General features: G+C 43.4%; 1 protein-coding gene and 2 non-coding genes across 3 annotated transcripts; 1 reads left to right on the plus strand and 2 right to left on the minus strand.

Annotated features, from left to right (window-relative positions):
• Positions 1-5,517: 5,517 nt before the first annotated feature.
• TRNAI-AAU (transfer RNA isoleucine (anticodon AAU)) lies at positions 5,518-5,591 on the minus strand. The gene has a single exon. It is a non-coding gene; the product is annotated as a tRNA-Ile (tRNA).
• Positions 5,592-5,885: 294 nt separating this feature from the next.
• Positions 5,886-5,957, minus strand: TRNAD-GUC (transfer RNA aspartic acid (anticodon GUC)). Its single transcript has one exon. It is a non-coding gene; the product is annotated as a tRNA-Asp (tRNA).
• Positions 5,958-22,406: 16,449 nt separating this feature from the next.
• Positions 22,407-23,264, plus strand: LOC140128483 (olfactory receptor 9G4-like). The gene has a single exon (XM_072150185.1). The coding sequence runs from the start codon at positions 22,407-22,409 to the stop codon at positions 23,262-23,264; it is 858 nt and encodes a 285-aa protein (XP_072006286.1).
• Positions 23,265-26,318: the final 3,054 nt, after the last annotated feature.

Genomic DNA, 26,318 nt, shown 5'->3' on the forward strand with positions numbered 1-26,318 from the left:
CGATATCCTCCCTCATATTGTGGACCCTCCCCTTATATTGCAACTCCCTCCTCTCTCTCTAATATTATGGCACCCACTCCTCATAGCGTGCCCCCTGTCCTCTCTCATTTTGTGGCCTGTTTTCTTCTCTCATATTGTGTCCCCCTTTCCTCTCATATTTTTCCCCCTATTATCCCTTATATTGTGACGCCCTCCCGTCTCTCATACTGTGGCTCACAGTCCTCACTTATATTGTGGTCTGCTGTCCTCTTTCATATTGTGGCCTCCTACCCTCATATTGTGGCCCTTCCCCTCTCATATATTGTGGCCCCCTGTCCTCTCTCATTTGGTGTTGCCCTCATATTGTGGCCTGTTTTCCTCTCTCATATTGTGGCCCCCTGTCCACTTTTAAATGATTGCCCCTATTCTCCCTCATATTGTGGCCCTTCCCCTTATATTGTGACTCTTTTCCCTCCTTCATATTGTGGTCCCCTGTCCTCTCTGATATTGTGGCCCCTCTCCACATGGTGGGCCCCACTGTCCTCTCTTATTTGACATCACCCTTATATTATATCCCCCTTTCCTCTCTTATATTGTTGCCCCCTATCCTCCCTCATATTGTGCCCCCTCCCTTATATTGCAAATCCCTCCACTTTTCCACATTGTGGCCCTCTGTCTCATATTGTTGTCCCCCCTCTCATAGTGTGCCCCCCTGTTCTCTCTCATATGTTGTCCCTCTCTCCTCATACTGTGGGCCATTGTCCTCTCTCATATTGTGTCCCCCTTTCCTGTCTTATATTGTTGCCCCTTATCCTCCCTCATATTGTGGCCCCACCCCTCATGTTGCAACTCCCTCCCATCTCTCATATTGTGGCCCATAGTCCTCTTTCATATTGTGGCCTACAGTCCTCTCTTATATTGTGGCCCCCTGTTCTCCCACATATTGTGTCCCCTGTCCTCTCTCATAGTGTGCCCTCCTTTTTTTCTCTCATTTGGTGTTACCCTCATATTGTGGCCTGTTTTCCTCTCTCATATTGTGGCCCCCTGTCCTCCCTCATATTGTGGCCCCTCGACTTATATTTTGCCACTCCCTCCCCTCTCTCAGTGTGGTCTCCAGTCCTCCATCATGTTGTAGCCCACAGTCCTTTTATATTGTGGCCCTCTCTCTTATATTGTTCTCCCCTGTTCTCCCTAATATTGTGCCCCTCTCCCCTAATAGTGTCCCCCCTGTTTTCTTTCACATGGTTTACCCATCATATTGTGGCCTATGTACTCTCTCATATTGTGGCCCCTTGTCTTATCTCATACTATGGCCCCCTGTCCTAACCTGTTCCTGGGTATTAAACAAAAAAAACCCTTAGTTACTTCCCCCATTCCCTGCAGTCCTGCTTCTCTTTGGTCTCTGTGATGAGCAGGGGGCAGGGCCAGAGAGAGGAGTAGCTATTTATAATGTTTATAATAGTCAATATAATGATAGCACATATCATATTTTGATGTAAAGAATATCACTGGAACAACAATATTTCTTTTAGGGTTGGAGCTGAAAATGTAGAATTAAGTCTTATAGAAAATCCCAGCTGTGGTATTTTATGGTCAGTGGAGACTTGCTGCTCGCTGACGAGCCATCAATCACTGAGGCAGCTGCCTTTAGTTTCCGCCTTCTGCAGTCACCTATGAAGCAATTTCAGTGCTAGCAGACTGGCTGCCTCTGTCATTTACTTAACAATCTGGTCTGATGGGGTGATAGGCAATGACTATACTCACAAGAGGTCAAGTTGCCTGATTGAAAGGAATATAGGGTACAGCTGAGTCAGACTCATTCAGGTTCTTATCAACTGAAGTGGAATATACATGATGTATAACATACAAGAACAGATGCCCCTAGAAATTTCTCACTTAAAAAATCTCAGCCGTGGTACAATATCTACTACTGACAATATAATGTGGATTGAAAATATGATGGAAATTTATCCTATTCCTAGAATCAGCTTCTGCTGATCCTCATTTATCTTAACCTTAGGCCTTTTTCACATGAATGTATGCACACCCTATACAGCCTCCCCATAGGCAAGAGTAAGGCACATCCATATTTAGGGGGGGGTGCGGATTGTACAAGCTCTATCTTTTTCCACTGTACAATATGGTGTACGGTCCAGTGTATGGATGGACATATTGTCTATATACTGTAAGTGCATGTGACTGTATGCTACCTCTACCTGCTCATACCAGGATGAGCAGTTGTGCACCCCTTCCTGTCCAGGCAGAGGCAAGAAGAAAGAAGACACGGGAACCAGAGGTGAGAAGGTGATTTTTCTGCAAAATCAAAACAGCAGTAAAAATATGGCGGGGGCCCGAGTATATAAAATTGTTAATTTGGGGTGGGGGCAGCATATTAAATAATTAATTGTGGGGGGTCGTATAATAAATAATTATTATACGCAGTATGGCAGTATAAGGTTAAAGGTAAAAGTGTATATTTTATAATTGTAGATCCAGACAAAAAAAATTTAGTCCTCAGTGTCAATTGGAGTTTAAACATTTTTTGCTGTAATGGGACCAAGGATTATTAATAAAGCTTCATTACAGACACCTTACAGATGATTATTGCAATCTGGGACTATAGTAAAGCATTCAGAGAGCTTCACCAGAGGTCACAGGGGTCTGTCTGTAAGTATGGGTTGTCTGTAAGTCGGGTGTCCTTAAGTAGGGGACCGCCAGTATATAATGTATGAGGTGTCCCAGTATATTAAATAATTAATGGTCGTGGGCAGTATATGTAATGATTTAAAAACAAGTCAAGTATATTAATTTATTGGGGTTGGGGCCCCTATAAAAAATGTATTGGAGGGGGGGGGCAGTATATAAAATAGTTCACAAGGTGGGGGCATGTATATTAAATAACTAATTTAGGGGGACAGTTTATAAAATTAATTAAGGGCTCCAGTGTATTAAATAAATAAATGGGGGGGGGGGGCAGGATATTAAATAATTACTTGAAGGGGCCAGCATCTATACTGTATATACTCGAATATTAGCTGACCCAAGTATAAGCTGAGGCACATAAATTTCCCAGTAGTTTATAGCCAGCCAGCCAGCCCCCAGTGGCATATAGCCAGCCAGCCCCCAGTAGTAGATACCCAGCAAGCTAGCCCCCAGTAGTACCGTATTTTCCGGACTATAAGGCGCACATAAAAACCTAGGATTTCCTTAGAAATCCAAAGTGCGCCTTATAGTCCGGTGCGCCCTATGTATGGAGGAGGGCAGCGGACCCTACTTACATAGGTCCCCACTACCGGAGACAGCAGATCTCCAGCGGGAACTGCAGACCACGCGGCACAAACAACAGGCGCAATAGCGCCAACCAACTTCTGCCGCGTGGTCTGCAGTTCCCGCTGGAGATCTGCTGTCTCCGGTAGCGGGGACCTATGTAAGTAGGGTCCGCTGCCCTCCTCCACCTGAATGGACCCCCTTCCCGGAGACCGCTCACCTCTTGCCGGGTCTGTCTCCGCTCTGCTTGCCTGCCACTCCCCCGGACCCTGCGCCTTATAGTCCGGTGCGCCTTATATATGGAATTATTCCATATATAAGGCGTTTTTTACAAATGCGCCTTATAGTCCGGTGCGCCTAATGGCCCGGAAAATACGCTATATAACCAGCCAACCCCCAGTAGTATATAGCCAGCTAGCCCCCAGTAATCTATAGCCAGCCAGCCCCCAGTAATCTATAGCCAGCCAGCCCCCTGTAGTGTATATCCAGCCAGCTGTAGTATATAGCTAGACGGCCCCATTTAGTCTATAGCCAGCCCCCTATAGAATAAAGCCAGGTCCTTTTAGTATATAGCAAAAACAAACTGAGATAAGACAAATGACCCCCAATGTCTGCCTCTATCTGCAGTGCTGGTTAAAAAAGCTAAACAGTTTTAATTTTTGCTGAAAAATTATTTTGTTTGTTAACCAGCACTGCAGATAAGAAAAGTCTTAATTTAAATATTAGTCAAATATTAACAATTTAAAGTTTTGCTGAAAAATATTTATTTTTATTTGACTAATATTTAAATTAAGACTTTTCACACATCAGTTTTTTGCAGTTTTCTATCTTTTTCCTAACTGACTATTTTTAGTCAGTCTGTTTTGTGTATACACATCCTTTTTGTACACGTCTGAATTACATGCGTTCTTTAATATTTCTTCATGCAAATAAAAAAAAAATGTTTTCCACAGATCAATGGAAAAAAATTGAAATGTGAAAAGCACATAGAAAATGGCGCAAATGCATTTTTTTTTTACCAATCTCACCACATTGGAAAAATGTTTTCCTGCTTCCCAGTACACGGCATGGAATAGTAAATACCGTCACTATGAAGTGCAATTTGTTATGCAGAAAACAAACCATCACACAGCTCTGTACATGGAAAAATTAAAAAGTAATGGATTTTTGTAGGTGGGGGGTAAAAAGTGAAAACGCAAAAACTAAAAAGGGCCTGGTTGTTAATGTGTGACTGATGAGGTCACTGCAGTTTACTTGTGACATATTTGACTGTTCTCCCTATCTGGAAGCTTTGTGTACAACCTGCCAGAGGATATACTATTACAGTATATCGGCCAAGTGCCCAAAACCCCCCTTATTTATCGCGAGGTGCCAATTAAAACTTAAAGCAGTAACTTATTGCTCCCTTTTCTTCAACAACTTTCAATCATATTGGCCTCTTGAGGACAGCAACACAGTAGAAAAATTTTAAATTTGCATAATTTTAGCTTCTTTCCCTTTTCCCTCTGTACACAGTGAGTACTCCAAAGATAATTCGGCCCTGTCTATTCATTCTCCCTCTTGCTACAGTCCCAAGTAGCGAAGTAAGTATCAAAGTATGACTGAAAACAGCATCTTTTAAGTTGCTTGGGACAGCAGGAAGATTCTTTGAGTCATGTCTGGTGTGCTGGGGCAATGGCCCGTGTGCCCACAGAAAGGGCTCTGAGTGCCGCCTCTGGCACCAGTGCCATAAGTTCGCCACCACTGTACTATTATAACATCTCCACAAGGTGAACATGTGAAGAACCAGCGGACTCCATGCATTCGGTATATACAACTCATGACACGTTTGCTGTAGAATGTAGACACAGGAGAAGCACAGAATCCGCTGTACATAACACATATACATAACACATCACAGCTACGCAGAAAACTAACACTGTCCAATGGATGTGGTGTCTATGTGACCACTAGTGACCTCTGCAGCCCCACAGCCAGTCCTCGTTAGTATAGTGGTAAGTATCCCCGCCTGTCACGCGGGAGACCGGGGTTCGATTCCCCGATGGGGAGGCTAAACTTTTAGTTTTATAAACGGTACAATATTCACATTTTTTTTTTGTACAGTAACATATAATCGCCAAACATGGTTGCTTAAGCAAGTTTTACCCCCTACATGTTAAAAGCTTATGTGCACACTTGTCTGTATTACAATTGAAATAAAATACATGGATCTCGCTATCGATAGCTAGATTTTATTTATCATGACAGATTCTAACACGTTACAAAAGGAAGTGGCCCGTACGGGGATCGAACCCGCGACCTTGGCGTTATTAGCACCACGCTCTAACCAACTGAGCTAACCGGCCATGAGTAACAACTACTAGACCCATGTTGTTCAGCAATGACTATACACTCCACAGAGTCCACCTCCGAATCTGTCTTAATAACGTGCAATGAATGAATGAATGAATGAATGAATGAACTAATTAATTAATTAATTACATGCAGTAATCAACTAGTCTATTTACACCATATACCCATACCAAAAAGAAAAGTCTAAATAATAGAAAAACACAATTAACCACTACTTGGAACAACTCACCTAACAACTATGACAAAGTTGTCCAAAAAACCTGTAATAATATACACAAAACTTTGGCCTCCCCGTCGGGGAATCGAACCCCGGTCTCCCGCGTGACAGGCGGGGATACTTACCACTATACTAACGAGGACTAGCCATTTCAGCTTTGTCTGTGCTACTCCTCATCTGGATACACTGCATGCAGTGCTATATAAATAAGATGCTTTGCTGCCACCTTGTGGTTCTTATCTGCATTTCCCTATGCCAACACCTCATACCAGAGACTGATTATGGAGTCTTCTAGAGCCATCATTCCATATTGGTCCACTGTTTCTCCACATCCTCCATTTATACTAGCAGTAAATTAGAAGAAATCTTGGACTTAGTCCTAATGTCTATGGGTAGATATTGTATTTACTGCTTCTGTGCTCTATTGCACCTTTTTTATCTGATGGGTGAAAAATTCTGTGGCTTAAATCTTTGCTGTCACTATATGCACCCTAAAGAGGACCTGTCACCCAATTTAAAGAGGACCTGCCAAGTAAGCAGCTCCTAGTGCTTGACCAAACGCCGCAGTGTTAAAGTGATAGCATTATCGGAAACCTCCAGTGACACTAACACTGCGGCGGGGTACAGTGTAATTGTTGGACAGCTGTTCGACGTATTCATGAGGGGGCGGGGTTGGGCGTGGCTAGGGGCGGTGACTGCGGGGAAGAGGCAGTGCCTCATGAATACATCGGACCACTTTGCAAGCTGTCCGATGATAACATAGTACCCCGCCACAGTGCTTGATAGCGTTACCGGTGGTAACTCTAACACTGCGGCGTTTGATCGAGCACTAGGAGCTGCTTACTTTAGTAAGCAGCTCCTAGTGCCGAAAATTTAGGTGACAGGTCCTCTTTAAGTGTTCTTACTCTGAAATACATGCAAATCAGAACTGCTATCAACAAATTATATAATAAAACAAATCCTGGTGGAATATCTTTGTGGCGCTACATGAGAATTTTGGCTCAGTCGCAAGACATGGGGTCAACCCGCCTCCTCTCCAGCTCCGGACGTATGTGAGTAAGCGTACGTTTGTGTGAATTTGTGCTTACTCAGTTTTATTGCTGTTTTAGCTCCTATAACTTAAGGATGGTCAGTATATAATTTCAGTGTTGGCAGGAACTCTCTAATCAGACACTTCATGATTACTATAGTTCTAGGTGCTGACAATGTGGTTAGATTAGTTCAGGTTTATATACACTTTGATTTACCTTCTGAACATTCTACTAGTATCTGACGCACAGAAGTCAATGGGGGTCATTTACTAAGGGCTCGATTCGCGGTTTCCTGACGTGTTGACCGAATATTTCCGATTTGCGCCGATTTTCCCTGTATTGCCCCAGGTTTTTGACGCACGAGATCGGATTGTGGCGCATCGGCATGCAAGCGACGATAACCCGACAGATTCGGAAACACCGCCGCATTTAAAAAAAAAAAAAAAAAATGTCGCGGGACAAGCGCTTACCTTCACCAGGTATAGGATGGTGCATTCTGGCGGACCTCGGGGAACTTCAGCGCAGCAGCGACATCTGGTGGACGTCAGAGGAACTGCCTTAGTAAATCGCCGGAAGACCCGAATCCACCGCACAGAACGCGCTGCTGGATCGCGAATGGGCCGGGTAAGTAAAACTGCCCCACTGTGTGTGAGCTCGTCCTGGAATGTAAGGGTGGGGGCAGAGGCATAACTATAGCCGTAACAGATGTTGCAGCTGCTAAGGGGCTAATCATAATGTACGATTCCCATGCTCCCAAGAGTGACTGTGGCACAAGAGGGACCTGCCGTCCAGGGGCAAACCGGGGCCCGCTTGGCACGCAACAATAAACTTGCTCCAACTTGCAACTGCCAGCTGCCCCCGGCACAGAAAACAATGAGCCGAACCATCAACATGCATTATCCATACATGCTGATGGCAGCACACAGCAGAAAGGAGGCAGCCTCGCCCCCAGTAACACCGCTACATACAGCCGCCTCGCCCCCAGTAACACCGCTACATACAGCCGCCTCGCCCCCAGTAACACCGCTACATACAGCCGCCTCGCCCCCAGTAACACCGCTACATACAGCCGCCTCGCCCCCAGTAACACCGCTACATACAGCCGCCTCGCCCCCAGTAACACCGCTACATACAGCCGCCTCGCCCCCAGTAACACCGCTACATACAGCCGCTGGTGCATACAGTTTACTGGTGCAGCTGAATTGTTTAAATATATATATTTAAACAATTCAGCTGCACCAGTTAAGCAAAAAAATCGGGTGCTCAACCTTCAGGTTTGTTAAATCCTTTCACGTATAAAAATCAAAAAATGGTGGCACTCCAAGTTCTTGTGAAAAAGTAATTATTTTATTCCAAAAGTGCTACGTTTCAGCTCCCATATCTGGAGCCTTTCTCAAGCCAAATGAATGTGATACATACAAACTTTTTATAAGGAAGTGACATCATATCAAACATGTGCATAAATGCAGTTAATTCAGTGTATGTCAATAGCAAACATTATTTTATAATACAAAACAAGTGCAGTTAATTGCATCTAAGTGAAAATACCTAGAGAACTCAACAATCCCTTCCCTCTCAGACTCACTGCATTAGCATTCCTGCTTGCCCAGTCCGCATGTGTCACTACTCTGTGTGTGACTAGATGACACACCCACATCCCATCATATTAGTCATAGCCCTCTGTATGTGAGGATCCTCCCCTCTACTGGCGGAAGTAGCTCCAGTGCCATCTTTAGTAAGGGAACTTCTTCTAAACATGCAATATATACAATGTAAAGTCAAATCGGGATATTTGGTGAATAAAGCAACACTTTATTAGGTCATACTATAGGGTAAGGACCTTAGCTAGGGCAAGTAATTCACATGAAATCACCTAATGGGTGAATCCACGATCACTGCCAGGAGGTTGCAATGCTGAGAACAGCCACATGGTGGCGTCCTGCACAAACACCATCTTAATACTTCTGTTCCTTCCAACCCAAAATGTGTTTTGTATACCTAATATGGTCTATATAAATCACTTATTCCCACAATGATCGCACTCCCTGAAAATCTACAGGGCTCAACAGTTCATAAAGGCAAGATAATTTCATCAAAAGTACCAAACATAAAATCAAATAAAAAAGTCCAAGTCTTTCTTGAGTGTCGAGTTCATCACAACAGTGATTTCAAGTGTATTCATTTTGTGATCTAGAAACTGAAAACAGATAAATCAATATTAGAAATATTTACATATCACATCTGGTATACATCAATCAGACCTTGAGTAGTCTAGAGAATTGTAGAGATTGAAAAATCAACATTGAGACCCCTTCGTTTCAGCAGATCTAACCTTTTTATCCATTGTAATTCTTTAGTTTTAAGAATTTTTTCTCGGTCAACCCCCCCCCCCCCCACACACACACGTAAAGGAGGGACATAATCAATCAGAGTGAATTTAAGATCTCTTCCTTTATGTTTCATGTAAAGAAAATGCCTCGACACAGGTAAATCCTTGTGTCCCTTTCTAATCGTATAACGATGTTGATTCATACGTGTACGGAACTCTAGAGTTGTCTCTCCTACATATAAATGGGGGCAGGGACATTGAAGCACATAAATTACATGGTTAGACTCACAGGTAAGAAAATAACGAATATCAAACTCATCACCTGTGACTGGATGTGTGAATTTTGTACCTTTCCTCATGTATGAACAATTGATGCAACTCACACACGGAAAACTACCGAGCCTGGGTTTCCCTATGTGTGTCTGGATACCAACTTTTGAAGGACCCACATCACCTTTCACCAGGAGATCCTTCAAATTCTGTGGCCATCTGTATGACAAAAGAGGTGGTTGTGAAAATTCAGAAATGTTACGGTGACAACTCTGTAAAAGGGGCCAGTGTTTTTTTATGATATTGGCAACATCTTGACTGTTCTCCATGTAGGTACTCACCAACGGGATTCTCCTCATTCCTGTCTCCTGTTTGTTGGTTTGTAAAAGTTGTGCCCTTGGTAGAGATAAAACTTTTGACTTTGTTTCTTTAATAGCCCTCTAGGATAATTCCTTTTCCTAAACCTTTCACACATGGCATCCAGAGCATTATCTAATTTATTCTCATCACTTACAATACGCTTGACACGCATAAGTTGACTTATCGGTAAACTATTGACAGTTTTTCTTGGATGTCCACTCTGACAATCAAGCAAAGTGTTTTTATCTGTCAGTTTAGAAAAAACATCAGTCACAAATTTATTATTTCTTAACTCCACCAACACATCAAGAAATTATAGATTTTTTTTGTGAATGAACCATGGAAAATTTTACCATGTGATCCATCTCATTCAGTGCATCAAAGAATTCTTTCAATTGATTTTCTGACCCCTTCCAAATTACAAACATATCATCTATGTAACGCCACCATTTAAGTACCTGACTATAGATAGTGGGGCGTCACATAGATTTTTTTTCCCCAAAATTCGCATGTAAATATTGGCATATGTAGGGACTACATGAGACCCCATCGCCGTACCTTGTAACTGCGGGAAAAAAAATTGTCACGAAACAGAAAATAATTGTACTTCAGGATTAGTTCCAGTAACAATAACAGAAATTTTTACATTCCTTTGAGTACTCAGAGTCATCTAACACAATAGTGACAGCCTCTATGCCTCTCTCATGATCTATTGATGCATAGAGGCTATTAACATCAAATGATACAAGAATTATGTCATCCTCAGGACCAATCACTACCTGAGATAATTTAATGAAAAATCTGTAGTATCTCTAATATATGATGTTGCTGACGTAGCAAAATCTCTTAAAATCGTGTCCAGGAAAATAGCTATTTGACTATATATCAAATTAATCCCAGAGACTATTGGTCTACCGGGTGGATTGACCAATGATTTGTGAATCTTTGGTAACACGTATATGATCGGAGTTCTCGGCTCATCCACTGTCAGAAACCTTTTTACATCCTCATCGATGATTCCTCCCAAAACTGCATCACCGAGAATAATTTTAATTTTTCTAGCTATATCAAACTTTGGATCTCCATTCAGTCTCTTATATACTCTAGGGTCATTCAATGGCCCCGCCTTTATTGGTTGATTTTATGGTCAATTCTTTATCAATGGCCAACTCATGAATTGCTTGCAATTCAGTTGTTTTTATGTTGGGATGTTCTCAGCATTGCAACCTCCTGGCAGTGATAGTGGATTCACCCATTAGGTGATTTCATTTGAATTAGATGCCCTAGCTAAGGTCCTTACCCCAGGGGTGTTGCTAGGGTGGAAAAAGTGCATGTGTATCGCACTTTCAGTAATGCCCCCTCCTGTACATAACCCCCTCACATTTGGTTGTGCCAATAACAACTTTACTGAGGGTGTATAGAGCTACAGAAACACAGGAGAAATCCTTACTTACATCCAGAGACTGCAGGTGACATGTCCACTTCAGTATTAGGGTGGTGGCACAAGTGACGTTTTGAACCCGCTGTTAGTCCGGTTTTAGTCATGCGTTTTCAGTCCATTAAAAAACGCATGCGTTTTTGTCAAGTTTTCCCAATTATCTTAATTAAAAACCGACAAAAATGGATGTGTTTTCTAAAAACGGGTTCCAAATGCCACATGTGCCACCACCCTTAGGCCCCGCATCACCACGTCTCCTTTCTGTGGAGTTTACCACACAGACATCTTATGTCCTTCATGGTCCTGAAATCTTGGTTCTCCGAAGTTGCGTTCACATGTTGCAGTTACAACTGCATCACAATCAATTTTGAGGTGGTTTAAGGTGCAGTTTTGTTATTTTAACAGGTGAATGACATTTGTGGAACAGTTTTCCCCTTTAAACTCAAATTCACCCGTTAATGTCTTTCACTTATTAAATTAACAAAACTGCACCTAAAACCTCCTCAAAACTGATTGTGATGCAGTTGTAACTGCCACGTGTGACTGCACCCTGACAGTGTTGTCCTGCTGCTGCCCCTAACACTCTCCCAAAATACTGTAAGGGTGAAGTCACACGTGGCGTTTTTGAATGCCCGTTTTTAAGCAGTCCATCAAAAAAAAAATGCATTTTGACCAGTTTGAATTTAGATAATTGGTCAAACCTTTCAAGAACGGACTGCTTAAAAAACGGGCCAAAAACGTGTTTAAAACACCACATGTAACATCACCCTAAGGTTGCGCTCACACGATTGCATTTAAACAAATAGAAGACACCAGGCGCTATCCATCTCACGCATTTCACTGAAGACTCATGTGAGATCAATCCTATGCTCTTCCTACTGCCACGTGTGAACACACCCCAAGGAATGTCCCCACAGCCCCCCAGTAATGTCCTCGCACAACCCCCAGTAATGTCTCCCACACAGTCCCTCTGTAATGTCCCCCACACTGCCGCCCGTAATGTCCCCACTAGAGATGAGCGAACATACTCGTCCGAGCTTGATGCTCGTTCGAGCATTAGCGTACTCGAAACTGCTCGTTGCTCGGACGAATACTTCGCCCGCTCGAGAAAATGGCATCTCCCGCCGTTGTGATTTTTGGCGGCCAGAAACAGAGCCAATCACAAGCCAGGAGACTCTGCACTCCACCCAGCATGACGTGGTACCCTTACACGTCAATAGCAGTGGTTGGCTGGCCTGATCAGGTGACCCTGGAATAGACTAGCCCCTGCCCGTGCTGCTCGGATCATTCTCTGTCTGGATGCCGCTAGGGAGAGAGCTGCTGCTGGTCAGGGAAAGTGTTAGGGTGTTCTATTAGACTAGTGTTAGGCAGGAGTGATTCTACAAGAACCCAACAGTCCTTGTTAGGGCTACAATAACGTTTTATTTTACTTTTTTTTGGTTTGCCTGTGGCTGGGCTTGCTGCCATTAGCAGTGCAGCTAGTACCATATTGTGAGTACTTTGCAGGGAGACTTGCTACCGTTGTGTTAAGCTCTTAGTGACACACATATCCACCTTAAACACCGAAGTGGGACAATTTATTAGGGGTTTGATTTGAATTAGGCACAGTCTTCTGATTGATTTTTTTTTTACGTTTATTTCTTTTTATAACTCAAAGTCATCTGGCAAAGCAGTGTGCTTTCAGTGTAGGCTAGAAAATAGCCATAGGAGAACCCCAACGGCTTACTTAGGCCCACAATAGCGTTATATTTTACTTTTTTTTGTTTGCTTGTGGCTGGGCTTGCTGGCATTAGTAGTGCAGCTAGTACCATATTGTGATGAATTTGCTGGGAGACTTGCGACCGTTGTGTTTAGCTCTTAGTGACACACATATCCACCTCAAACACCGAAGTGGGACAATTTATTAGGGGTTTGATTTGAATTAGGCACAGTCTTCTGATTTATTTTTTATTAAGTTTATTTATTTTTATAACTCAAAGTCATAAGGCACAGCACAAAATCCAGTTGTGTGCTGTCAGTGTAGGTTAGAAACTAGCCATAGCAATAGGACAGCATCGTTTTGTTTAAAAAAAAAAAAAAAAAAACCACACAAAAAAAAAATGTCAAGTTTACACTTTAATTTGGAAAATGTTTTTGAGCGGTGCTCAAACTGCTGAGCCTAGGCGATAAAAGGCACACCGCCCAAGAACTATTACAGGGCATCACAGCGCAGACTGATCTGTGGCTGGCACCGCTGAACCTGAAGCCAGGCATGGTTTTGTGTGACAACGGCTGTAACCTGGTGGCGGCTCTGCAACTCGGCAGACTGACACATGTGCCATGCCTGGCCCATGTGTTAAATCTCATAGTTCAGCGTTTCCTCAAGACATACCCCAATCTGTCTGATTTGCTCACGAAGGTGCGCCGCATCTGTGCGCATTTCAGGAAGTCCAGCTCCAACTGCCCGCTCACCGACTGTTGTGCGACGTGCCCACGAGGTGGAATTCAACATTAACCATGTTATCCAGAGTTTACCAGCAGCGCAGAGCGATTGTAGACTGCCAGATGTCAACTTCCACCAGAACTGGTAGTCAGGTCAGTCAGCTTCCTCAAGTTTACAATGAGGAGTGGACGTGGATGTCTGATATCTGTCAGGTGCTGAGTAACTTTGAGGAGTCAACACAGATGGTCGGTGGCGATGCCGCCATCATCAGCCTCACCATCCCGCTGCTTGGCCTGTTGAAAAACTCTCTGGTCAGCATGAAGTCGGAAGCTTTGCGCTCGTCACAAGAGACGGGGGAAGAAGATTCCCTTGTTGATAGCCAAAGCACCCTTAGGTCTGTTTCTCAGCGCATATCGGAGGAGGTGGAGGAGGATGAGGAGGAAGAGGAGGAGAATGTTGGCGAGACAGAAGAGGGGACCATTGTTCAGTCCTTCACTGTTCAGCGTGTATGGGCAGAAGAAGAGGAGAGGAAATGGAGAGTCAGGCCAGTGAGGGGAGTGAATTCTTGCGCGTTGGGACTCTGGCGCATATGGCAGATTTCATGCTAGGCTGCCTATCCCGTGACCCTCGCGTTCAAAGAATTTATTCCAGCACCGATTACTGGGTATTCACTCTCCTGGACCCACGGTACAAGCAAAATCTTTCCACTCTCATCCCTGGAGAGGAAAGGAGTGTGAGAATGCATGAATACCAGCAGGCCCTGGTGCACAAGCTGAAACAGTATTTCCCTTCTGACAGCGCTAGCGGCAGAGGGCGTACTTCTGCGGGACAAGTAGCGAGGGAGAGTAGGCGAGCAGGCAGCTTGTCCAGCACTGGCAGGGGTACACTTTACAAGGCCTTTGCCAGTTTTATGTCACCCCAGCAAGACACTGTCACCTGTCCCCAGTCTCGGCAGAGTAGGGCTGATCTTTACAGAAAGATGGTGAGGGAGTACGTAGCTGACCATACCATCGTCCTAAATGATCACACAGCTCCCTACAACTACTGGGTTTCAAAGCTGGACATGTGGCACGAACTGGCGCTGTATGCCTTGGAGGTTCTTGCCTACCCTGCCGCTAGCGTGTTGTCCGAGCGGGTTTTCAGTGCAGCTGGTGACATCATCACTGATAAGCGTACATGCCTGTCGACTGACAGCGCTGACAGGCTGACGCTTATCAAGATGAATAAAGCCTGGATTTCTCCGGATTTTCATTCTCCACCAGGTGAAAGAAGCTCAACCTGAATAATGTATGCACTCCTCCTCCTCATTGTCCTCCTTCTCCTCCTCTTTGTACACTAAAGCAGAGGAAACTGGCTATTTTTTGCCAGGGCCAACTGGCTCTAGCTATAGTACTCTATGTATTTAATTTTCTGGAGGGCAACCTACCCGGTCCTCTGTTTTAAACAATTTTTGGGAGTGCCACATACAGGCACTCAATCTATTTAATTTTTCTGGAGGACCACCTACCTGCTCCTCTGGTTTGAAAACTTTTTTGGACTGCCACATACAGGCACTCAATTTATTTAATTTTTCTGGAGGACCACCTACCTGCTCCTCTGGTTTGAAAACTTTTTTGGACTGCCACAAACAGGCACTCAATCTATTTAATTTTTCTGGAGGACCACCTACCTGCTCCTCTGGTTTGAAAACTTTTTTGGACTGCCACATACAGGCACTATCCAAATTAAATTGTCTCCATAGCTGCCTCCACACGTTGTCTCCATTGCTACCTCCACACGTCCTCGCCATAGCTGCCTCCAAAAGTCGTCCATATAGCTGCCTCCATACATAGTCTCCTTATCAAACGAACTGTGTCAGGCAGAATTTTGGGTTGTTTTCATGGCTTCCACATCAAACTTGTTAACTTTGTCGCCACCCTGCTGTGTAATCCACAAAATATACTGGCAAACTTTTATCATTTACCGATATTATTTCAGCGCTTCTTGCGCATCTGTTTACATTCCCCTCACCCGCCATAACCCAAACTTATAAGAACACTACTACACTTGATCTTATACAAAACGTTCTTAGAAGTGCTGTTTGGGGAGTAGCCTAGAGACAGGGGCTTGGATTGGCGAAAGCTCGCCTGGCAGCGGAGCGCCAGCTCCATCCCAAGATCCAACTAACATAGTTTTAACTGCAGCACCTTTAATCTACTACTAGTTCACTGCATCCATACATGGTCCCCTTATCAAACGAGCTGTGTCAGGCAGAATTTTGGGTTGTTTTCATGGCTTCCACATAAACTTGTTAACTTTGTCGCCACCCTGCTGTGTAATCCACAAAATATACTGGCAAACTTTTATCATTTACCGATATTATTTCAGCGCTTCTTGCGCATCTGTTTACATTCCCCTCACCCGCCATAACCCAAACTTATAAGAACACTACTACACTTGATCTTATACAAAAGGTTCTTAGAAGTGCTGTTTGGGGAGTAGCCGAGAGACAGGGGCTTGCATAGGCGAAAGCTCGCCTGGCAGCGGAGCGCCAGCTCCATCCCAAGATCCAACTAACATAGTTTTAACTGCAGCACCTTTAATCTACTACTAGTTCACTGCCTCCATACATCGTCCCCTTATCAAACGAGCTGTGTCAGGCAGAATTTCAGGTATTTCACCAGATACATAGTGGAACTCGGCCCATCTGCCGCCACCATGCTGGAGACCTGAAGTTGCAATCATAGCAGCGCAATACGGATGCCCCATACTGTCGCTCTTAATCATGGAACCATTTCCGAAAAAACAATTAAAAATAGAACCACTATGCTATTCCATTATTCCTTGGTGAAATATTCAAACGACCCGGCCTGCTTTGAAAATTATAATTTTTTCAAAGTAAACGCTTCTGGCCCCCAGGCCCATTTTGGGTGGGGAGGAGCCGAGAGACAGGGGCTTGGACAGGCGAAAGCTCGCCTGGCAGTGGACCGCCAGCTCCATCCCAAGATTAGGCAGCCTCAAAGGCATCCATCCATGCTGCCCCTGATGTTTCCTGTCCATTTTGCCTCCACGATCCTCCACAGCGTCCACCAATGTCTTCATGTGCAACTTTCAACTCTCTATACCCCAGATGCTGGACCACGAGAGGATATGCAGCACATCATCCCCTTATCAAACAAGCTGTGTCAGGCAGAATTTTCAGGTGTTTCACCAGATACATAGTGGAACTCGGCCCATCTGTCGCCGCCATGCTGGAGACCTGAAGTTGCAATCATAGCAGCGCAATATGAATGCCCCATACTGTCGCTCTTAATCATGGAAGTCGTCTCCATGGCTGCCTCCACATGTCGTCCCCTTATCAAAAGAGCTGTGTCAGGCTCATTTTTCGGGTGTTTCACCAGATACTTTATGGAACTTGGTCACTATGTCGCCACCATGCTGTGTTATCGACTAAATATACCGTCAACCTTTTGTTCACATAGGAAATCATTTCAGCGCTTCCTGCTCACCTCCTTTGGTTCCTCTCTGCCACCCATTGGTTTGAAGCCTGAGTCCATTTAGGGTATGTCGCCATGACACTCTCTAGCCTGCCACTGCTGCCGCTGCCTCTGCATGCCATCCCCTATAGTTTCAGGGTCAATTATTGCATGTTTTAGATGCTATCTAGCCTCATTCGGTCACTCTGTCATGGCCATGCTGTTGCCCATAATTTTGGCTTAATGGTACGATTAAGCAGCCTCAGAGGCATCCATGCATGCTGCCCCTGCTGTTTCCTGTCCATTTCCGTGGTGTTTCCATCCTTTTCTGAGGTTCCCAGGTGTTTGGCCAAGCTTCCCTGTGCAGAGCCTTGGTCCCCTTGAAAAATGCTCGAGTCTCCCATTGACTTCAATGGGGCTCGTTATTCGAGACGAGCACTCAAGCATCGGGAAAAGTTCGTCTCGAATAACGAGTACCCGAGCATTTTAGTGCTCGCTCATCTCTAGTCCCCACACATCCATCAAGTAATATCACACACAGCCCCCTTGTAATCTCCCTCAATAATGTGCCCCACACATCCCCCCCTGCAATGTCCCCCTGTAATGCTCCCCACACACATCCCCGTGTAATGTCCCACAGTAATGTGCCCCCCACACAGCCCCCCTGTAATGTGCCTCCCACATAGCACCCTGTAATGTGCCCCCCACAGATCCCCCAGTAATGTGCCCAATACAGATCCGCCTGTTATGTGCCCCATACACAGATCTCCCTGTAATGTGCCCCATATAGATCTCCCTGTCATGTGCCCATATAGATCTTCCTATGTTCTCCCTCTCACCTGACTCGTGCAGCTCTGTGCACTGCTTCCACCTGCAGGTCATGTGATTGTGACATCATCACAGGTCCTGCAGGGAAAGCAGTGAACACTGTGCCTGTCTCATCATGATCTATGTCCAGAGGACTTGGATCGTGAAGAGAGAGAGAGGAGATCCGGGGCACCGGCCAAAAGATCCGGGGCACGGGCCCCCGGATCTTTTGACCTAGCAACGCCCCTGCCTTACCCTAGTATGACCTAATAAAGTGTTGGTTTATTCACCAAATATCCCGATTTGACTTTACATTGTATATATTGCATGTTTAGGAGAAGTTCCCTCACTAAAGATGGCACTGGAGCTACTTCCGCCAGTAGAGGGGAGGATCCTCACATACAGAGTACTATGACTAATATGACAGGATGTGGGTGTGTCATCTAGTCACACACAGAGTAGTGACACATGCGCACTGGGCAAGCAGGAACGCTAATGCAGTGAGTCTGAGAGGGATAGGAGTCTTATCAAAAAATATATATATATTTATATAATAAACAGTTTATACACATATACACAGTAGATTCATATATACGCTGTACATACATATATATACACAGTAAATGCATATATACCCATATACACAGTAGATGCATATATATATGCAACATCCCCCACCGGGGCCTAGCCTTTTCTTGGGGCCTTCAGGCAGCCGGGGCCCAGAATACCAGAGTGGCTGGCTGTTGCGGCCTAGGCACGCTAGTGTCACGGTGCTTGGTATGGGGACCAGAGGGCTGTCCCACAGCCTGGCAGGTCTCCAGTTGGTGTTGTATGCAAGAAATGATATGGAGGGAGAGGCTGTGGTGCTGGTTCTCCCTGGGGCAGCCCTTAGAGTCTGTAGTATGTGTCCCTGGTAGGTAGATGCGGCGCCCTTTGTGGTGATACAGCCGTAGCAGGGACCAGACGGAGGCAATGTTGTGCATAAAAGTAACTTACAGTTCTTTATTAGAACCAATGGTAACAACACGCCAAACGATTCTGCACAAGTGCAGTACTGGAGTGATCTTGGAGAAGGAACCTCAGGAGTTGGGTCACCAGCCTGGATGCAGGGGCAGGCTGGGATGTAGCTGTGTCCAATGCTGGAAGCTGCAGCTTTGTCCTGTTGCTGAGGCCTAGAAGCTTCTCATGTGGTGAGAGCTGGGCCTGAGAGATCTGCTCTCTCTGAAGTTTCTGGAAACTCTCCTCCGGTGGAGAGCTGGGTCTCAAGAGACTAACTCCTCCCCTGACTAAGGGTTTAGTTACTCCCTAGTCAGGTGATCTCCTTCTCCAATCATACTCCAGTTACAATAGTGGAACATCATTGGATGATAACATTAACATTCCTTTAACCCTTGCCTATCCAGGCAGAATCTACCGCTGCTCAATTACCTCTGTATGTAGTGAAAGGGCTTATTCGCAACTACTCCTCTGCCATGCGCATTGGTGCATACCCCATGGGCAATTGAAAGAGCCGCCCACGGCTCGACTATGGACCGGATGGGAGTAAAGAGAACCAACGCTGGCCAGCAGTAGATATGTACATGTATACACAGTAGATACATATATACACAGTAGATTAATATATACACAATATATACATATATACACAGTAGATGAATATATACACAGTATATACATGTATACACATATACACAGTATATACATGTATACACATATACACAGTTTATACATATATATACACTGTATATACATAGTTTATACATATATACACACAGATAAAGATATATGTATATACTTACCCTTTAGGGTGACCGGCCGCGGCTTCAGGCGGGCGTTCCGGCGGGTGGGGGGCTACTTTTGATTGCTTGTTCGGCCGGGGAGGGGGTTGGTCGGGGGGTCGGCGGGTGCTTGTTCGAGCAGGGGGGGGGGCGAGTGGGGGGGGCGGTTGTTTGTTCGGGCGGGGGTTTGTAGCTTGGCCATGCACGGCCGGGGATGGGCGGGCCACGAGGCGGTCACCTGTGCCGGGGGGGGGGGCGGGGGGCGGGCTGTAGAGTGACAGTGACACCTGTGCCGGGGGGGGGGCTGCGGGGGGAACGGCGGAGGCAATGTCACCTGTACCAGGGGGGGCAGGTGGAGGCAGTGTCACTTGTGCCAGGGTGGGCGGGCTTCTCCTCCATGCAGCGCGATGCTGCGGGCATCTCAGTAAAGGGGTGCGGGCGGTGCAAGGGGTACGATCTGGTGGGGGCCCCTAGGGGGGAAAGATGTTGGGGGTCCCGGGGCTCGAGCCCCAGAACCCCCGCCTATAATCCGGCCCTGTGTATACATATATGAAGGGGTTAATGAAGGTACAATAGGGTCTATGTCAAAGTGACTTTGCATTGTCCTTTGTTCATTTGGCACAATGGAAAGTCCAAAAACAGCGTTTCCCCCACAACTGCACTACAACAACACCACTCATAGACAAATATCAACTATACATGGCTTCCATCCGCTCTATACCGAACCAGCCCCCTAAGGAAAATGCCCCCAAAATACCACTTATTAAATAAAACACCCACATTGTTCGTCTGGTTAAAAAAATGCCAATACCTTTTTCACTTATATAAAAATGCCTTCGATTTACCCCATGGTTAAGAACATTTCCTTATAAACAGTGATGGGGATTTTTATGCATTGCCCCAAAAGCCCTCTTGACTTTTGTAGAGTAAATGAAAGACACAGTCCGGTTTTTAGATGCACTCAAATCACACTGTTTATTAAAAAAAAAACAGCTGTATTTTAATACAGAGAAATCAGCATTTTAGGTGTTGCATGAAAGGAGATAAGGCACTTAGATTCTATTGGACATCAGCACATTCTGGGAAAAAAGTTAATTAATTGTGCTCAGTTCTCAGAGACCTTGTACACAGATATTGTTTATACTAGTTTGCTGAGAAGAAGATGATAAGCGGACTCCAGAATCATAATATAATGTAGCATCAAGGACAGACTGGCTTCTCATTAAATGTCAAAGGGTATTAGCTGACAGGCAAGCAAACAGGTTACATAAAATAAAGTTTGAATCATGAGATTAACTGGACAATGGTCAGGGAACATGGCCGCTGTATCTAAGATGGCGGACAGTAGTCAAGATGGCGTCCGAAACCATTGCGATCTCCTTAACAACAGTATGACGACTGTGACCCCCTACATATATAATATGCTGCAGCTTCGTCATACACATGTAGCTCACACACGTAGGTCACTTCTAGTTGTATGCCCAGGTAAAAAAATAATGATGTTTTTTTTCTATAAACTGTCGTAAATTAGGATCCTGGGGGAAACAAGTCTCTCAGGTTCTCTACATTTGGGAAACCTGATAATTAAACGTTCTTCAATAATTTGACAATGTTTCTTATTATTTATTCTCAAGCTAATGTATCCTCAGGAGTAAACATAGGTATATGTACATATATTCCTGTATTCAGTGTCTTCAGTGGGCTTATCTCATATACAGTGTTCTGGCTGACAATGTTCTGTTCTTTACAACTAAAAATATCTAAAAACTAAAAATATTAAAAACCTTATTACTACTCAAATATTATGAAATGAACCCACAGTAATAGAGAGCTATGGATGGACTTGGTCAGTAACAAGTGATTGATTCTTCCTGTCTTCTAGAAATCATATGACTGATACATGTCTCATGCAGAAAGTTTATTCCTATCAATTAATACTTTAATTTTCTCAACATCTATTCCTCTATCCCTATCATGTACCCTTCTGTTCACAGCATTTTTCTTCCTATATATTCCTATACAGGCAGTCCCCTACTTAAGAACACCTGACTTACAGACAACCCCTAGGTACAAACAGACCTCTGCATGTTGGTAATTCACTGTACTTTAGCCCTAGGCTACAATAATCAGCTGTAAGAGATACAAAAGGTGTTATTGTTAATTCTGGTTCCAATCACAATCCAACGTTTTTAAAACCCTATTGTCACAGAGACCAAAAAAATTCTAGCTGATGTTACAATGATGAACTATACAGTTCTGACTTACATAGTTCAACTTAAGAAAAAAACCTACGGACCCTATCTTGTATGTAACCTCGGGACTACCTGTATACGGAATAGAAATATTTCTATACACGGAATTATGTTAACAATCCTACAACATTTAGCAGCATTTTCCTTTGTTTACCACCTGGATTCTCTTCTATTACAATTCCAGCGTAAAATCCAGTCCACATTTCTGGACATTTCTTTATGGCTATTTAATTCATGAAGCAATGAACAACGATTGATAGAAAATCAATAGAAAAGTGTCTGTACACATTTATTTTCTATGTGGTCCATTCAATGGTAAAAAATAACATTTATAATGTTAACTTTCAGGTCATCGTGTATATAATGGATCATCAGAAACAGTTTTTACCTTTCTGGGATTTAGTGATCAAGCAAATCTTCAAATTTTCCTCTTCCCTTTGTTCTTGTCCATGTTTCTAATGACTGTTGCTGGCAACCTGGGAATCACGTTCCTTATAGTTACAGACACTCACCTGCACAGTCCAATGTACTTCTTCCTTGGTAACTTGGCATTCATTGATTTCTGGTATTCTACAGGCATCACACCTAAAATGTTGATTGATTTAGTAACGGAGGAGAAAAGCATTTCCTACACTGGATGTGTGTGCCAAATGTATTTCTTTGTTGCCCTTGGGAGTACTGAGAGTTTTCTTCTTGCAGCCATGGGCTATGATCGCTATGTAGCTATATGTATCCCTCTCCTTTACCTGCGGTACATGACCAGGATGAAGTGCCTTCAGTTGCTTTGTGGATCCTATGTGGCTGGTTTTCTCCACTCTTTAATTCAGACTTGTAGCATTTTTCGTCTTTCATTCTGTGGCTCTCACTATATCCGCCATTTCTTTTGTGATATTCCACCTCTGATGAAACTGTCCTGTTCTGACACCACTAATAATGAGTTCATTCTCTCTATTTTTGCAACTTTGGTTACTGTCACTTCTATTTTTGCAATTGTTGTATCCTATACTTCCATTTTACGTGCTGTATTTAGAAGTAACTCAGCCAAAGGAAGAAGTAAAGCCTTTTCCACTTGTGGCTCTCACTTCATTTGTGTGATTCTGTTCTATAGCACAGTTCTCTTTATGTATGTAAGGCCTAGTTCTGTGTATTCTTTGGAACAAGACAGAATCGTTTCACTAATTTACACACTGGTTATTCCTATGCTGAACCCTCTTATATACAGTTTGCGAAATCAAGAAATTAAACTTGCACTAAGACGAACTAAAGTCTTTCATGTCTTCAAAAAACGCACTAATATTCTCTGTTAGTTTTTTGGTTATTTTTTAGATGATTCTTTCTGCTATTCTGATTAATTTTTCTTTATTCTTAACCAGCATCTGTGCAAAGCTGACTCAGGGAACGTCATAGACCAGGTTGTGAGACAAAATTTTCACCTGCACTTTCTAAATAAACTCTTTTTAACCACCATATACAGGAGCCATTGGCTGTGGCAGTAAGAGGCTGGGCCGTGATTGGTTGCTATTTTGCCACAGTTCATTAATATGAGCTTTGATTGTTTACTATAGGCAATGAGTATAAGATGCTTATGCATGAGGTAATATGGATAGAGAGAGAGACAGAAAGAAAGACAAAGTAAGACAGACAAACAGAGATAGAGAGAGAGACAGAGATAGAGACAGGCAGAGAGAGAGACAGACAGACAGAGAGAGACACACAGGGAGAAAAAGACAGGGAGAGAAAGACAGAGAGAGTCACACAGGGAGAGACAGACATAGGGAGAGACAGACATAGGGAGAGACAGACATAGGGAGAGACAGACACAGAGAGAGAGAGACACACAGGGAGAGACAGAAAACGAGAGAGACACAGATACCCAGGGACAGATACAGAGAGACAAAGAAAAAAGAGAGATAGATATCTAATTTTTTGTTAACCCATTATATTTTGTTATAGCTGAGAGAAGTTATTTACTATAATTACTAGCTATGGCTATTTATTATTTATATATATTTAAGTTCTTTTTCGCATTAGTTTTTTTTATAATTGTAGGGTACTTAATAAATATGACAGACGTGTTATTATTCATTTGAAAGATTTGTCATTATCGATCATAATAATCTGGTTTGATCCACTGTTTACCCCAAATGTATTGTAATGTTTTTTTAAAATTCCATTAACCACTGTGTCCATTTCTTTTTTTACAGACAGAGTAGTGCAGCCTCCCATGCTTCTCTGACCACCAATTAATACATAATGTAGAATCATTAAAGCAACTGCAATAAAAGTTGCAAATCTGTAGGGATATGTTTCTACATGATTTGTACATCTAGATGTTGTCCATTCAACTATTTATGAGCTGTGTTTCATTTAGATTGGTTTGAGAATGTTTTTCAGCAAAAATTTTAAGACTAGCCACAGATCATCATTGAGTTTGGGTCTGAACTTTGTCTAAACCCTTGTTGCTGTATGTTTAGTGTCTTTGTCCTGCTGGAATGTGAACCTAAACCCCAATCTCAACTGTTTTGCAGTCTCTCACAGGTTTTTCACCACCATTAACTTGAATTTAACTCCCTCTTCCCATTAATTCTCCCCAGCTCCCCAGATTCCTTACAGACATGTTCTGTTTCACAGAACTGATATATAGCAAATGTAGTGCCAATATAGAAAAAAGAATCAAAAAGCGATCCTGGTAACTACAGACCTATGAGTTTAACTCAAATATTTGAGTTGTTTGGTACAGGTACTATCCTGGAGTATCTCACTGTACATAACCTTATAACCCAGCATCAGCATGGGTTAATGAGGGATTGGTACTGTCAGACTAATCTAATTGGCTTCTATAAGGAGATAAGTTCTAGACTGGACCAGGGGAAAGCTGTGGATGTTGTGTCTCTAGACAATTCAAAAGTATTTGATACAGTGCTGCAAAAAAGTTTGATACATAAAATAAGACTACTTGGACTGGGTGAGCATCTGAGTATTTGGGTTACAAATTGTCTTAGTGATTAATGGTAAACATTAAAAAAACGGTATTTTCTCAAATTGGGCTCAAGTTACAAGTGGGTGCTACAGTTTTGGACCCCCTTCTTTTTAATATTTGTATTAATTACCTCATAGTGGGTTTACACAGTAGAGTTTCAATTTTTGCTGATGATGCTAAGCTCTGTAAAATAATTACCAGGTGTTTATTGCAGAAAGCAATGAATTTTTTCTAAAGATTTGGCTGCCTAACAGTCCGATTACATGTGCTGGATTGCCACACGATACAAGACAAAGTAAAACCAGGAGAATCGCCAGAATTGGAAGTTAGACTATTTTCAGTATTTGGAATAGGGAGTCAACACATAGTTTTGGACAAATCAATGGTCAGACCGTATTAGAAATATTGGGTATAGTTTTGACCACCAGTGTATAAAAAGGACATAGTAGAACTGGAACAGGTGTAGGGGAGGGCAACCAAGATTATTAGGGGTATGAGGGGACTAGAATACAATGATAGATTTCAAAGATTGGGTTTTTTCAGTTTAGAACTGAAAACCGCAAGACCTCATTACAAAGTACAAATATCTGAATACAAGTATCTGAATTGATCTCTCCAAAGATCTTTTTATAACTTGGCCTGTAAACCAGGACAAGGGAACATCCTCTACTCGTAGAGGAGACTCGGTTCTAACAATGCCTTCACACACATGTATGGGGGGCGTATATCCGGCCGACGTATATACGGCTGATATATATCCCCCATACACTTCTATGGACTCACTACCCTATACGGGAGCGGTAAGGTGCAGCACATGTGCGGCAGCGTACCGCTCCGTAGCCTGTAGAAAGATAGGACATGTCCTATCTTTCTACGTGATACGGCGCAGTCACTGTATATTCCTATGGAGAGGGGCGGGGGTGAGCTGCGCTCATCCCCTGCTCCTCTCCGCAGTGCCAATGTATGCCAGCCGTACTATGTTACGGCGGGCATACATCATCTGAAGGTAGCCTAAGAATGTACAAAGAGCACATGTTCAAGAGAGGCCTGGGTCTTTCTGAAGAGCAAAAATATCATAGGTTATGGGAAGAAAACATTTAATTAAATGTAATAATTAAATGCAAATTTAAAAAACTATACTGTATAAAAAATTCTCATTGTTTTGCCTGTAAAAATTCATAAATTTTTTTTAAACTGTAATTGAACTGACCTATAAAATTAAGTTATTGCATTAATTATACATTGGGGGGCTTATTTACTAAGGGTCTGTGCACGCACTTTAGTCTGACATTCTGAAGTTTTCGGGGATTACACGGCTGTGACAGGTATTAACACCTTCGCAACCGAGGACAAACTATATCGTCTTCGTGCTGCAAAGGGT

The sequence above is a fragment of the Engystomops pustulosus genome, chromosome 4 (genome assembly GCF_040894005.1).
Source record: "Engystomops pustulosus chromosome 4, aEngPut4.maternal, whole genome shotgun sequence".
Classification (NCBI taxonomy): domain Eukaryota; kingdom Metazoa; phylum Chordata; class Amphibia; order Anura; family Leptodactylidae; genus Engystomops; species Engystomops pustulosus.